At 38.3% G+C, this 16,283-nt stretch overlaps 1 protein-coding gene across 9 annotated transcripts in view; it reads left to right on the top strand.

Annotated features, from left to right (window-relative positions):
* The window catches only part of DMD (dystrophin), a 1,967,742-nt gene that overhangs the window by 1,281,995 nt on the left and 669,464 nt on the right, over window positions 1–16,283 (top strand). For all 9 annotated transcript variants that reach the window (XM_075200299.1, XM_075200300.1, XM_075200296.1 and 6 more), the window contains 2 exons: window positions 9,649–9,750; window positions 15,759–15,846. In XM_075200299.1, coding sequence (XP_075056400.1) covers window positions 9,649–9,750; window positions 15,759–15,846 — 190 coding nt within the window. The remainder of the gene's footprint in view (window positions 1–9,648; window positions 9,751–15,758; window positions 15,847–16,283) is intronic.

The raw sequence follows: 16,283 nt of genomic DNA, 5'->3' as shown, positions 1-16,283 counted from the left end.
GCCTACCATCCTCATCTGTCCTTGCTACATGCTTCGTCAAGGAGATATTCCGGTTGCATGGCTGTCCTGTCTCTCCACAGTCTTCCTGCTCTCTCCTCCGGTAACTACCTAAGGTCACACATGCACCATAAAGATTTTGGATCAGAATCCGAAGTTGTTAGTTAAAGAAAGTCATCGCTGGGACAGCCTCCTATTGGATCCTCTGTCCCGGGATTATTTTTTAATATATAGCCACAAAATATCCTCCCTTATCCAGGGGCGGTACCACCATTAGGCAGCATTAGGCAGTTACCTAGGGCACCGGCCTCTAGGGGGTGGCACTGTGGCCGAGGACAGTAATGTCTCAGAATGAGACATTATTATTTAAATTAATGTGGGTGGAACTTGAAGACAGCATTGCTGGAAATGACCTGTTTCACTGCGAAATTCACTTGCAACTTAGCTTATAGCTATAATTAAACGTCTTAAACTAGTCTACATTGCATGCTATTTTATTATGCACATGTTCATTATAGATCAAAAGGTTTATTTTTGTAAATTATACCAACTTATTTTTTTGGGTGGATACAATCTCATGCAGAGAGTATCTAACGGTATGTGCAAATGGTGATGTGTATGAGCATGTATGTCTGCACTAACAGGTGATCACTACTTTGCAAACAATGTTAGACACACCCTACTAGGTACATTCTAATGCACTAGAGGTGTAGTTTACCAAATCTTTGGGTCCATAACTGACATTATTATAAAAAATCCAAATGTTCATGAACTAAAAGGACTAAACATTTAATACTAATCTGAAATGTGAAAATAAGTATTCTAATGTAGGAAATTCGAGTAGAAAACCTTGGACTATAGGACTTGACTGGGAAATATGACAACCGTACAAGTGACATTTTGGTCCTTCTGTTGCACACATTTATGATAATTGACACATTCTAAAATAAGTTTATATAGTAAGACTTCTGCTGTTCAAAATAAGTTACTATTTAATTTTCCAAAATAATTCTAAGTTTTAATTATATGCATAAGACATTTTCAACAACTCTTTCAGCTGTGTTATATTATCATAAAACATAATGAGAAACTGGGGGTATATTGTGTATATTAAATCTTTACTTTTAATTTTGTTTTACCATAATCAGCATGCTCACCGTGCACTTCTAAATCCGTTTTAATTAGCCTTTCTTTGTTGCATAAATTTGCAAGCTGAACATTGGTTAATACATGAATAGCTCCATATTGAGACATTCAGATTATAATTATTCATAAATTAATAAGAAAATAGGCTTAAATGACAATTTATGCCAAATTTAACACACACTTAATTTTTAAATTAAAACTTTTTGCTTTGTGCTACACCAATATATTGAAATATACCTGCCATGCAGTTTTTGAAAAATCTGGCTTTAAGTAAAAGGCTAAACTTTAGTTATTAACATATGTACCATTTCCTCCTATAATGCCCTATTTAATTGATATAGTCTGTAGAAGGTGCTCAAGATCTATTTACCCTAATCTTGTGATCATTCAGAGCCAACATGCTGAAAGCTGGGAGACCTCCATCAATCTGATAATGTCACAGGATATTTATCGGGAGCACATGGGAACTTTACATGCTCATTAAGACTCGTGAATATTTCTAACCTGTCAAGAAGTTGTCTAACTTCCTGCACACGTGTAAAGGGAAAATTGTTAATTAACTATATGGCCATAAAACACTTTACATGTAACATATTTATATATTGTTTATTAAGATATCAGTTTATTGTGTAGGAGAAAGGTCTACTTTAAAATAATATATACATGTTTCTGAGGCATTTAATAAAAAGTTTGAAAGAAAATGTTTTGACTGCAGTGAGTAAACACGTTCATCACTTTGTGTCTCTTTTATCTTTGATATTGGCAGAGATCATATTTCAATATTTTCAATACATCCCACAGATTTCTTAAGATTTGTAATAAATATTGAAATAAGCCAGGTTGTCATGAATGCTAAATAAGATGAGCATTTGTTGGGGTGAAAGAGAGAAAGGAATGCTCAAATAAATGCTTTTGTCCTCGGGTTGTATAGGTTTTCTTCTCTTGTCAATCACTTCATTATAGAGCTGACAGGTTGCACTTAGACAGAGAATTAGGTGTGTGGCTAGGGTCTGGTAAACCTAATTGTCTATAAATAAAAGAAAATTCCCCAGCATGATGGAAATGAGAAAAAGTAAATGAATGCACAATGTTTTGTTTTCCATCTATCAGCCTTAATTTCTAGGTAGGTGACTGACAGACACGACCAGATTTTAACCCTTCAAGCTCTTCTCCTTATCTCTGCCTAGTGATAAAGAAATACAAAAGTACCAAAAGCTATTGTTACACTAGCAATCTCATGAAAAATGAGGTGTGTCTTTTAACATAAAGCACTGTGGCAGGCTATAAGAATGATGCTTGTACTTACTAGTTTCCTTGGTTTGTTTCTCCAAACTACTATTAATCATTGAGAGGGCAATTCAATTCTGCATGAATCTCCATAGCTGTCTTGTGCAATTTGCTGATGCACCATAAAACCCATTGGTAAAGATACTATGCTATGGAGTAGCTTCACGCACCGAGGCACTCCATGGTGCACTGTGTAGAATTGAATCAGCCATTACATTTCTGCACAGTGTCATGGACTAGCATGGAAACCACAGTCATATGGCACATGATTAGTAAGCCAAGAGGGTTTTGGAACACCCCTCTGATCTATGTCTGCTCTGTGTACTCTATAATCATGCCTTCCCCCCTCCACCCCCTGCCTTCACATAACTTGCTGAGAGCTGTGAGACTGTGTTTGTATAACTGGTGTTTGTATAATTTTGTAACATCCAGAGGGGTTTTGAAAAAGAGATACATATTTTCAGAAGGACAGCTACAAAAAAATTAGATGAATGTTTAAAGATACTTGCCAGCTAAAGAAAAAAATACACGTTCCAATCTCTCATCTCTGCTCAGGTTTCTATAGCCAAATGCATTTTTAACACGTTTAAATCTCAAGATCATACTTCCTAGTTCAAGGAAAAAATTGATAAGATCCTATTTGAAATGATATCATCTTCTTTGACAAACAACCAGCTTAATTCCTTCCCAGCATAATCTGACACCTTTTCTTCATTTGATCCCTCAAATGAAGATTGAAGTATCTATTTTCTTATCTTCCTACTTGACCATCTGCCCTCTTGATCCTATATCTTCAGAAAATGGTAGATCCCTGTCTCCTGTGCTCATCTCACTCCTAACTAAAATCTGTAATCTCACCCTACTGGTATTTTTCCATCATTAATCAAGCATGCAGTGGTTACTCCTATTCTGAAAAAACTAAATTTTGATCCAAATTCTCTCTCAAATTACCGTCCCATATCTCACCTCCTATGCCCTTCTAAGATTCTTGAGATAATTGCCTACATTTGCCTCACACACTTTCTTTCCTCACACAACCTGCAGGATCAAGGATGTGTTCTCAACACTCCACAGAGACTGCATTGACTAAGGTTGTCAACGATTTGATCACTGCAAAAATCTAAAGGCCATTACTCACTTCTAATTCTCCTGTATCTCTCTGCTGCATTTGACACTGTTCACCACTATCTTCTCATACAATGCTACAATCCTTACATGAAGACACTGACCTATCTTGGTTCTCATCCTAGCTCTCTAATCACTCTTTTTATGTTACTTTCTCTGGATCCACCTCAGTTACACTTTCTTTATCAGTTGGAGTACCACAGGGCTCATTCGTTGGTCCTCTGCTCTTCTCTAGCTATACCACTTCTCATGGAAAACTAATAAGCTCTTTTGGAATTCAGTATCTATCCTCTCCAGATCTCTCACCATCTGTGTTGACCCGCGTTACTGTCTTTCTGCCATTTCATCTTGAATATCCTATCACCAACTCAAATTCTATCTTTCAAAAACAGAGTTAATAATATTCCTACCCGCCAAATGTCCTACCTGACATTTCTATTTCTTTTGACAACATGATAATCAGTCCCAACCCCCAAGCTGGTTGCCAAGGTTTGATTCTTGACTCAGAGCTATGCTTAGTTCCCCACATCGACTCTATATCTAAATCATGCTACATACAGCTAAATGACAGTTCCAGAATACGCACATATCTTACACAAGGCGATGCAAAATGATTAATTCATGCACTTATCATCTCCTGCATTGACTATTGCAAATCCCTCCTTACTGGTCTTCCCCGAAACTGACTCTCTTCCCTACAATCTAGTTTGCACTCAGCGGCTAGATTGATTTTCCTTGCAAATCATTCTACTTTGTCAGTCTCTACATTGGTTGCCTGTTTTTCACCGAATCCAATATAAAATACTTCTACTAACAAAGCCATCAACAAAACTGCACAAGCATACATCTACACATACTTCTCCTTCACTTGTCTCTAAATATCTCTCAAATCAGCACCTCATTTCTGCACACTCTGCATCTCTCATCAACACTCATTACCTGCTCCCATTCCTGGTTACAGGACTGCACCGCTTTAGTGAAATTCTCTACCTCACACAATAGGACACTAGTCTTCAAACCTTCAAGTGTTCTCTGAAAACCCACCTCCTCAGGCAAGCTTATAATTATTATTATTACTATTATTAATTTTTATTTATATGGGGCGCCACTAGGTGTCCGTAGCGCCGTACAGGGACAAACAAAGTTACAATACAAGGTGAGACAGCACAGTACAGTAAACAATAAGCACAGTAACTCGGTGAGCTCAAAGCACAGCTAGAGGGGCGGGGGAGGGGAGAGGGGAAGGTCCTGCATACGGCTAAGCCCGAGAGGGAGGGCCAGGATGATAGGGAAACCCCCAGAGGGGAGAGGAAGGAGCGAGAGGGGACGGAGGGGGGGGAGAGGGTCCTCGAGGAGGAGGGCTAGGTAGCTGGAGAGCTGAGTTAAGAGTGGTGAGGACAGGAGGCGAGATGACCCTGCTCAGAGGAGCATACAATCTAAGGGGTGGGGTAGACAGACAGAGAGACACAGGGGAGAGAGGGAGAGATAAGGATAAGGGAAGGGGAATGAAGGGAAGAGGTAGAAGAAAAGGTAGGAAATTAAGTGGGAGACTGGAAGGCTTTAAGAAAAAGGTGGGTTTTTAGAGCCCGTTTGAAACTGGACAGATTAGGGGAAGTTCTGATAGAGGGAGGGAGCTTGTTCCAGTGGAGGGGGGCAGCGCGGGCGAAGTCTTGGATACACGCATGGGAGGAGGTGATCAGGGGGGGAAGAGAGGCGCAGGTCATTGGCAGATCGGAGAGGGCGGGATGGAGCATGAATAGAGAGGAGGGTGGAGATGTAGGGTGCAGTGGAGTTGGTGAGGGCCTTGTATGTAAGAGTGAGGAGCTTGAAGAGGATTCTGTAGAGGAAGGGGAGCCAATGAAGGGATAGGTAGAGGGGGGAGACAGATGAGGAGCGGCGAGAAAGGAAGATAAGCCTAGCGGCCGCGTTGAGGACAGATCGAAAGGGAGCGAGATGAGAGTGGGGGAGGCCAGTAAGGAGGACGTTGCAGTAGTCCAAGCGGGAAATGATCAGAGAGTGAATAAGACATTTTGTGGCATCTTGGGAGAGGAAGGGCCGGATGCGAGCGATGTTACGCAGCTGGAAGCAGGATGAGTTGGCAGAGAAACAGAATTATAAAATTCCTCAACCTCCCTACGTTACCTGTTATCAACCTTTGCACAGTACACACAAGATAACAATCCTTTGACCAACATTGCTGTGTGACTGGATCATATAGCACACTAAGCACTTTTTACCTTTGCATTCTGGCTGGAGCAATATGTAGCTCTTAATCTCATTTACCAAACTCCTACTGTACCATAGATTGTAAGCTTGTGAGCCGGGCCCTCTTACCTCTCTATCTGTATTATCAAGCATTATTTTATAACTGTGTTTCTTCACAATTGTAAAGTGCTACAGAATTTGCTGGCGCCATATATAAATAAATGATGCTGATGAAATGATCGGTATGGGATTGCTGCTTTAATATTTCAACAAGTAGTAAAGTCAATAATCATAAACCTGAAAAAGGCACATGTGCAGCCTTTGCAAATATTAGCCTTAGACATCATGGAGGTTCTATTGTACAAAGTATATTTGCAGGAGTAAGAACAAACCATACAAACATCCTTTTGAATCTTTCTAAGCCTAAACAAATGCAGAATAACTGTACCATGTAGGGATGTGAATACATATAAATTACAAGTTAACCCGTGCATGATACTCATGCATTCTAGTCAAATCAAGCTACTTAAGGTGTTAAAAAGGTTCTTGTCATGCATTTGGGCCATAGCCCAGGCCTCCTCAGGGGAAGAGCGTTACTTCCCGACGTAAGCGCCCTTTTTTAACGTGGTTTTGTCCACATGTCACCACCTCATCATTCTTCTCCATCACCTCATCCTTCATTTTCATTGCCACATCTATCCAGATGTCTATCCAGACATAGGGATCTCTCTCAGGGGTCCTGAGTATCACACTCCTCTCACTCTGTCACCCCCGGCAACCACCAACCACTCCCCACTGTCACCCCCGGCAACCACCAACCACTCCCAACTGTCACTTCTCCTTCAAGAAATATATATATATTTTTTTTAAATCTTTATAAACACTTGTAACAATTAACAAATTAAATTAACAAACTAAAAACATCTTAGTATACCAAATTTCAGCCCTTTCTGAATTTTTTTTCCACACACACTAAGAATTTAGTAGGTCAGTGTATAACTCCACCCAGCAGGTGGCGCTGCAGCTTGGTTTTATTTTTTCCACACACACACACACACAGACAGACTAACACATGCCACTAAGCATTTATATTATAGATAAATGACAATGGCATAAAAAAAACTTGTAGAGTGGATGGAACTGTCAAAGAAAACGCAAAACCCAATTGGACAAAAGCCATGTCCAAGTTGCAACTATTTCTTTAAAATCTCAACACATCTTCAAACGACGGTTCATTTCGCTATGTCAAGTACTGGTTGGGTGGGATAAACCTCTTTACAAAATAGACAATATGGAGCTGAACAAAATAGACAGTCAAATGAAAATGGTAATGGAGGTTAATTTAATATATATACATCTCAGTTTTGTATCCTAAAATTCAGCATTATATGGATGTTCTCCATGTGCTTTGACGCTATCTGTCAGTTTGGCTTTCTCCAGTGTGGAACAAGTGTTAGAGGAAGTGCACAGAGCCGCCCACTTTAGTTAACTACATTTTTGTCAGTCTTATTGTTATATTGTTATTATTTTTTTCTGTGCAAGTATTTAGTAAGATAAACATCTACATCATTACAGTTTAAGAGAGAAGGTAAAGTAAGATCAAAAGTGTATTATTGTGCCTCAAAAAGGTAATAAGGCAATCCTGTTATTTCCTAGCTCAGAGGTATAAAATACAATTTACATTGTATAGCTAATAACATTTACTGCAGTCAATTTTCTCAGAAAAACATGATGTAGATCACGTTAGCAGCATATGCGGAAGACTAGTTTCATGCTAATGTCTACAAGTATTAATGCAGTGTCACATTTTTTGTAGACCTTTGGAAAAATTGCTGCTTGACAGCCACAATCTGTCATGATTTCCCACTGGCAAATGGCCTTTTGAAGAATCTATTATTAAAGTTTGTTAATGTTTTATGTACTTAAAATGTTTCTTTCTGACACATTAAGATGTACAAAATTGCTGGTCATACGTCTTCTGCTGCTTGATTTGTCCGAACATTTCCTGGGTATCTATATTTAATCATACAAAGCTAACACTGAGAATACATCAGGTCGGTCAAGTAACTATTTGATAGCATAGTACCGACTATGTACATAGTATTTAAACCTATTGTGTTTTGTTGTTATGGAATATAAAGTAAATCTTAAAGTACAGTATGTTTATTTTGTAAAAAAATAGTATTATTTAAAATGTTGTGCGGCATAATAGACAAAGTCCAATTTAAAATACTTCTACTAACAAGTTCTATGTTTATAGCTTTAAATAACAGATTGCTTATATGTAATAAAATAAAAATATGTATTTTTTAAATCATCTTTTTATTGCTCTTGTTAAAGTTAAATATGTGTCTTCTCTTTCCTAAAGACTGTCACTATATTTAGAAAGGGGCTACCCACAAAAGAGGGAATGAGTAAAATTAACAGTTGTGGAATTAATATAAAATATAGGTAATTTACAAATGTGCAAACATGTAGTCTTGTAATGTATTTCTAGCTGCACAAATGTTCCTATTTATCCATGAGCATATGTGCAAACCTACATTACAAATTTTAATAATTAATAATAATTCTTTATTTATATAGAGCCTTTTCCCAAAGCACTTTACATTGTTGCAGAGGGTGAGGTAGTCATCTTGGACAAGCTGCTACTCTATGTAACTATTCACATTATTCCATTCCCAATTGGAGCTTACAGTTCAAATTTCCTCCTATAGACATACACCATACTTGCCTACTTTCGCGAAGTTATTTCCAGGAGAGGGGCGTGACTGGAGGGCGGGAGTTGTCGGAGTGTGGCCAAACGCGTCATTTTGGTACTGCCCCCGTGATGGGAATGCCGTTTTGCCACGTGGGACGGGGCCAAAATGACGCGATTCACCGCAAATCGTGTCATTTTTGGAAGTCAGTAGCGGGATGCGGGAGACTTGTCAGCTCTCCCGGGAGTCCGTTAGACCGACCCGAATTTTGGGAGTCTCCCGGACATTCCGGGAGAGTTGGCAGGTATGTCATACACACACTAGCGTCCGTTTTATCAGAAGCCATTTAACTTACCAGTATGTTTTTGTACAATCTGGAGGAAACTGGAGGGGGAAAGCAACAAACATAAGACCATGTTAGGAATCAAACTCATGATCCCAGCGATGTAAGATAGCAATGCTAACCACTGTGCCATTGTGCTGCCATTTTAGAATTGTTCTTGTAAAATTAGTCTGCACCTATTTTTGCAGAATTATGGATCCACCTGGAAATGCACATGATGGAAAGAGTAAAAAGATAACTTAAACTGCTGACTACTTTAGGACCCCCTTTCATTAATTCTAAATGTTCAAGTTTTTTCTACAAATACTGCCCATTCCAGCCTCATTCAAGGGAGGGATGACTAACATCCTTCAACTGAACTTTTGCAGGTGACTAAAGGAGTAAATATATCAAGCTGCAAGTTTCCAGCTGGTTTGAAAAGTGGAGAAATTACCTATAGCAATCAATCAGATTCCAGTTATCATTTAGAACATTCTAAAAATGATAACTATAATCTGATTGGTTGCTATAGGCAACATCTTCACTTTTCAAACCCGCTGTAAACTCGCAGCTTAATACATTTACCCCCAGGACAATTTTGGGTATGCCCGAATATGCATTAAAAATATGTTCACATACAAGTCCTTCCTGGAGTGCATGGACTGGATATATCACAATAGCTGTTCCAATGTCTACATCTTATTTAGTGTACAAATAGAAGCAGTGGTTTAAGAAACAAACTCTAACTATTTTTCTAAGTCATTTCTGTATCACAGTTATTTTGTTTTAAAAAATAAACTAAACTTCTATCTCTATGTTTTTGAGAAATATAAACCATTGACCCTCATTTCTTCTGCATCTATTTAGGAAACAGAGGATGCTATAGCAGTTAAACAGCCACATGTGGAAGGGATATTGTCTAAGGGATATCAGCTGCACACAGAGAAATCCACTTCCTATGCTCTAAAGGTAAATATCCATATATTGATTGTGTTGATTTTTACATGCTTGCTTTTATTATCTCACCTTTAAATGTTTTGTAGGTATGTATAATGGGTGTAATTAGATATTATGGGGCTCCAAACATTCTACACAATCCCCAGCTATTGATCATCGTTAAGGTCTCACCATTCTAACAACCAACCTATAACAATACCCAAAACTACAAAGCAAACTGACATAGATCCCTGAGATATATATATATATATATATATATATATATATATATATATATATATATATATATATATATATATATATATAGTAAGATATAGATGGTAAAGGGCGGCGCCTTCAGGTGTATACAATGTATATAAACATATAAGCACAAATGTACACAAAATAGTCCAGAGGAGTTAGAACAGGACGGTGTCTGTATATGCACCGCAGGTAGCTAAAAATCACTGTAGTACAGGATAAAGATATTCTAAAGTTGATCGTGCAGAATAAATAGGAGTGGTGTGCGTACCAGATATATAAAATCAAACCGCTTATCTGTATAGTAGCTCCTTAGAAATCCCGGAGTATGATCTGCAACCAATTCTCCTTAGCGATGGATAAAATGTATGTTCTAAAACAACCGCGACACCAAACTTATCCGCTCACGGAGCCACCGGAAGTGCTCACATCGCTCACATACATACATACATACATACATACATATATCATAAATCTGAGTGACCGGTTGTAGTCTATAATATGACAGAAATACACATATATGCATGACTAGCGATATCACAGCAAGTCTTAAAGCCGATCCTACGCTACTAAAATGTTATAACATTCCCCATCTTCTGACTAGTTTAGCTTTAGAGACTCTTTGCATTTCCCAGTACTCATCACATGTTCTTCTCACATTCCTATAGTTTTTGAGTCACCCAGCCTTGACAATATTCATAGTGAGCTAGGCTAATAGTATATTGGATAACAGGTCATTGCGATTTGTGTAATCTGTTGAGACCCACAAAATATCATTACATTTCAGCAAAAAAGGGTGCATGGTAGGCAGCATTTCTCAAGAGTATTAGTTAGCAATGCAATCTTGCCCATGTTTAACAAGCAGTTGCGTTTAATGGTGAGCGTGGTGTTTGCAACAAAGGAGATTCATGTTCATCAAGGAGCACAAGCCTTTATTGTAAGCATACTGGGTACCACTCAGTATTATTTTATTATTATTATTATTATTATTATTTGTATTATTATTATTATTATTATTATTCAGTTTGTCATTATTTGTGGGAAGACGTTAGTGATGTAACCGAGCCAGTGCCAAACCTTTAGTGTGAACCATTAAAGTAAGTTGAAAAGAAACAATAGCTGTTTATAAGTTAATGTTAAACTATGAACATGTTCTACTTGTCCATGTACATACTAACTTCATAATTAAACCACATCATCATCATCTTCACCATTTATTTATATAGCGCCAGTGTCCATCCACTGTTTAGCATAACAACCTTACTATTTTCCTCCCCAATAGCACTATTTTCACTCAACACATTTGCTAACCACAGTATAACTTTGGCACCTTTTTATTAGACTACACCACTGCATAATCTGAAGTTGCTTTTGACACAAGGCTCATTTCTGTCTCTGGAGTCATTAACACACAGAATATTATTCATGCATCTTTACAAATAGAAGATGAAAGTTGTAGTCATTAGACATGATTAGGATCCACACAATATAGCATGTTGCTAAATAATTTATATAACACCTAATTACAAAATACAGAGAGTACCAATTGTTGTCTAGGAAATGTCATATCAACTTAGTATGTTCAAGGCTTGGGGTCTTGCTCTTTTACTCATTGTGCCAATGCTGAAGGGTAGTTATAGCAGATATAAAGCATTAAATACAGTGTTCTCGTTAACAAAAGATGTGGCAGATTTCCATTTTACATTGGACTGGTATATGCTACAGTAATTGTATTACTTTGGATCAAAAATGAAATGTATAGTTGAAGTATAAATCCTACTAAGTTAATCTATGTTTTCTGTTTATCACTGAAAGTTTTTAATAATATTCAGAGTTGGGAAAGTTTATAAAACAACTAATAATAAAAAAAACAGTGTTCAGTAAAAGAAAAGTAAAAGAAGAAAATTCTCTTTAGTTTTGTAGAATAAATAATTTGTTCCTTTTCTTGCTCATATTCTAGCTGGGTAACCTTGGGCAAGTTACTTCACCTCCCCAAAACAACCTTTTAAATGAGAGCAATGCTTACAGCTATTCTGTGTTTGCACAGAAGAATGAATTTGGCATGTACATTTTAAGTTAGAATAGTCAATTTAAAGTCTACTTTTATTGTTTGACATATAAATATTCTTTTTGCTTTTTATTTTCATCGAAAGGCATTTTTTTTTTTATTTGTGTAACTTCTAAACCTCCGTTTTTAAAAGGCATTGTGAATGTCTATGGCCTGTCTTTATTCTTAGGGGCTTGAGAGAAAATATTTTGAGCATCTGACTATGAGCTGTTACAGATAGCTGTGGATTATTTCCAAATCCCAGTTGATTGACTATAATAAAATGGCAAGACTGAACTATTTGAAAAAATTAAGCATGTTTAAATTGCTTAATATAAATATTTTTGCTTATCCTTACTTTCCTCTCAATTGTTTTATATTCTGATCTTACTAGAACTTGTATACAACTTTACTTATCTTAAAAAGACTTGTGTGTAGGTATTGGACATCATTTAGGAAGCGCAACAGATGCTAAACGCATGTAAATGTTATGCACTCACACCTGCCTGCTGCCATTCCTGATCGAGCTCTGGACTGGTGGTGCCCCGATCCCGTAGCTGAATAAACTTTAGGAGACAGTCTTGGCATTTGCTGGACATTCTTGGGCTCCTTTAAGCCTTCTTCACACCTATTGAACCTCTCTCCTTGAAGTTCTTGATGATCCAATAAATGGTTGATTTAGGTGCAATCTTTTTAGAGCAATATCCTTGCCTGTGAAGCCCTTTTTGCGCAAAGCAATGATGACTGCACGTGTTTCCTTGCAGATGACCATGGTTAACAAATGAAGATTTCAAGCACCACCCTCCTTTTAAAGCTTCCAGCCTTGTATTCTAACTCAATCAGCATGACATAGTGATCTCCAGCCTTGTACTCGTCAACACTCTCACCTGTATTAACGAGAGAATCACTGACCTGATGTCAGCTAGACCTTTTGTGGCAGGGCTTAAATGCAGTGAAAATGTTGTTTTTGGGATAAAGTTCATTGTCATGACAAAGAGGGTCTTTGAAATTAATTGCAATTTATCTGATCACTCTTCATGACATTTTGGAGTATATGCAAATTGCCATCTTAAAAACTAAGGCAACAGACTTTGTGAAAAATAATATTTATGCCTTTTTTAAAACTTTTGGCCATGACTGTATTGTGTACATTACAAGGAATGCTTAATTGCATCCAATCCCCATCTGGCACATCCACAGTGTAACGAGCTTGACCTAACTTCCTCGACAAATATCTCAAGAATATATTCCCTTAGCAATGACAGCATCCATTCTTTCTAGCATTGGATTGGGGAGAGTACAAAGGATGCCAAGTGTACACAGTTAGGGTCATTAGGCGGATGTAGAAAAAGAAACAAAACGCATATAAACAATAATTACTCTGTAATGCCCCCTAGTGGCATTTTAGTAAACCAAGCACCCCAGTGACTTCAGAAGGGGTCATACTGGGAGCTAGTTAGGTGTTTGTGAAAAGTGACACAGGCTGGTTGCAATGGTGACAACCCAGCCCAGCCTATGATAGATTGAGTGAGAAGAAGGAGGGGCTGTCAGCAAGGGGCGGTTGGAAAAGATTAAGGCAGATAAAGTGCAGGAAAAGAGGCACAGACAGATAGAGAAAGAGACAGAAGAGAGGTGATGTGAAAGCTGGAGACCTGGCACAGTGGATGTGGATGTCCCAGGCTCCCTTGGAATTGCCCAGGAGCAGGTGAGAAAGGGGGGTCGCTGCATGCAGCAGTGTGGCTGCATATACAGAGGGGAGGAGTTCCTAATCCCAGAGAGGAAGAAAACCCCATTTCACTAAAAAGAGAGAGGGGCACATTTTGCACAGAGGGGACCCTAGAAAGAGGGTTGCAGCAAGAGGCAGTGTAGCAGCAGTGTCAGAGCCCAGGCGATGAGAGAACACAGTGAAGTTTCAGAGCCAAGGATAGAACTGTGCAGGAGGAGTAAGTAGATGTACTTGCAGCCATATTTATTCTGCTCATTAAGAAGCTGTATATATATATTTGTATTGCTGCAACCATTATGATTATCATGCTGGAGGAAGTGAAGTTTAAATATCGAGTTGAGTTTGTGATAGATATGGTCTGGCACCCTAATTATTCTGACTTTTATTGCACTGCACCACAAATGACATCACCTGTGTCCCACTACTTACAAAGAGTCTTTGTAGTAAAATAATTGCATGTGCAAGGACCCCCTGGACATTCACACTCATGTTTATCAGCTAGCCAGGCTTGAGAAGGAGGTGAACTGTGTAACCTTTGCACCACAAACTTCTCACAGTGACAGTGAGTTACAACTGTAATAATATTATAAGAGATAACAATAGCAACAGATTGAATATATACACATTATTAATGAATGACCATCAAAATATATTTTTAAGCAACTTCTTATGTTTAAACCAGAAATACAAGATTAATAAATCAATTTTTCAAAAGCAAAACTATTGGCCCAAAGTCACACGTACTATTTATGCATCTGGGGGATGGGATACATTTGTTTGGTCATATAATACTGTTTGATCTCTGTTGGACCATATGGGAGATTATGTAGAGGTTTACGTAATTTTCCTAGCAGGTGTATGCAAGGTGTTTATTTTCCTAAGGGTACACATTTTAGATATCCTTCTATGCCAGACTGTCACATCCACTTTTACATTTAGCCAGGGCCAGATTAACCATAGGGCTAACTGGGCTACAGCCCAGGGGCCTATGGCATCCAGGGGGCCCTTGAAAGTGCTCAGCAGCAGTATTGGTCGGGGCGGGGGCGCCCCCGGCGCGATCAGTGCTGCTGAGCACTTTCACTGCGGTCTTTCCCCGGCGCGCTGTAGTCTACTTACTAAGGAGATCTCGTGAGTCTCACTCTCACGAGATCTCCTCAGTAAAGAGCGTACAGCGCGCCGGAGAAGGAGGTAGGTAAGTGCCGGGGGGCGCTGGCAGCTGGGATCACGGGGGGGGCCCTCATGGGGGAATGGGGGCCCCCCTTAGCCCAGGGGCCTCCATTCCCTTAATCCGGCCCTGCATTTAGCCCTTAGTTTGGATCATAAGTAGCGTAGAAAGAATAACATGTCAGCCAAATAGGTGCCTTTCAGTAACAATTATTTCTGAGCAGTAACTGCCATTTCATACAGGTCAGACATGTACATATGTAGTTATATTGTGCACACAACGAGTTCTTGGGGGTACTGAGTGCACTTGAGAGTAGTGTTTATTCTGTTACATGTTCAGGGCTCTTAATTACATATAAACCATCATAACCTACTGTAAACACTTATGTGCCTTTACACCAGTATGTTTAATGTTTAGGAGGTGACCAGAATTTCCATTATCCATGCCCAAGCATGAGTGTCTTATAGTTAAGCCTTCCTTTCTCTCAAACTGGGACATCTATGTGACGTGATCATACTACCATAAACGTTATCCAAAGCTTAATTTTAAATTGCCACATGGAACAAATCCGTCCTATAAAACTAATCTAACATCATTTGGGGAATAGATTATTAAAAGATATGTCTTGCAACAATGGGGCCATATGATAACCTTTAACAATGTTAAGTTTATGTGATAAACCAATGTCAGCACATACATATTACATGTTTAAAATTAAGTATATTTTGTTCATAGTATAAACCATTCTGCTTCATATAAACAGAAAACTGAGTTCACATTTAATTTGAATTCAAGAATGCTATTTCTTGCATCTAAACAAATGTCCTGTGCACTTATAACAGAGAAAACTAGAAGACCTGAATAAAGAGTGGAATACGGTCAATCTGTTACTCGAGGAACTGAAAAGGAGGCCCATCGTGACATCCCCTGGTAAGTGGTAAAATTGAATAAGATTAATTATTATCTTTTCAATGAGTCAATCATGTATGGCTCTTAGTATAAATATAATGTACATGTATAGATTAAAGACTCCATAGCAATAATCTTTTTACACATAGCTTTATCTAACAACAATTGTTTAAAGACAATGACAACAAGATCTTTACAACACTAAAAAGAAGTCAATCTGTGCACATACGGTTACAGTGGCAGATATTGTAAGCTCTGTTGTGTTATGATTGACAGAAGAAACACTTAGGCTTCCTTCAAAGTATAAAGCTGCAATCTGGTACTTGAATGGCTTAAGGCCAGAAACACTGCAAGTCCATATTGTGTACATAACAAATATCAGGAAATATGTTTTCCAGTCATGTCATTTGGAAAGACAATCATGTTGAATGGTATGAAGTATTTATTGGAACAATTTA

This window comes from Mixophyes fleayi, chromosome 2, assembly GCF_038048845.1.
Source record: "Mixophyes fleayi isolate aMixFle1 chromosome 2, aMixFle1.hap1, whole genome shotgun sequence".
Classification (NCBI taxonomy): domain Eukaryota; kingdom Metazoa; phylum Chordata; class Amphibia; order Anura; family Limnodynastidae; genus Mixophyes; species Mixophyes fleayi.
The sequence above is the reverse complement of the archived record's forward strand: the minus strand, read 5'-3'. Positions and strand labels throughout refer to the sequence as shown.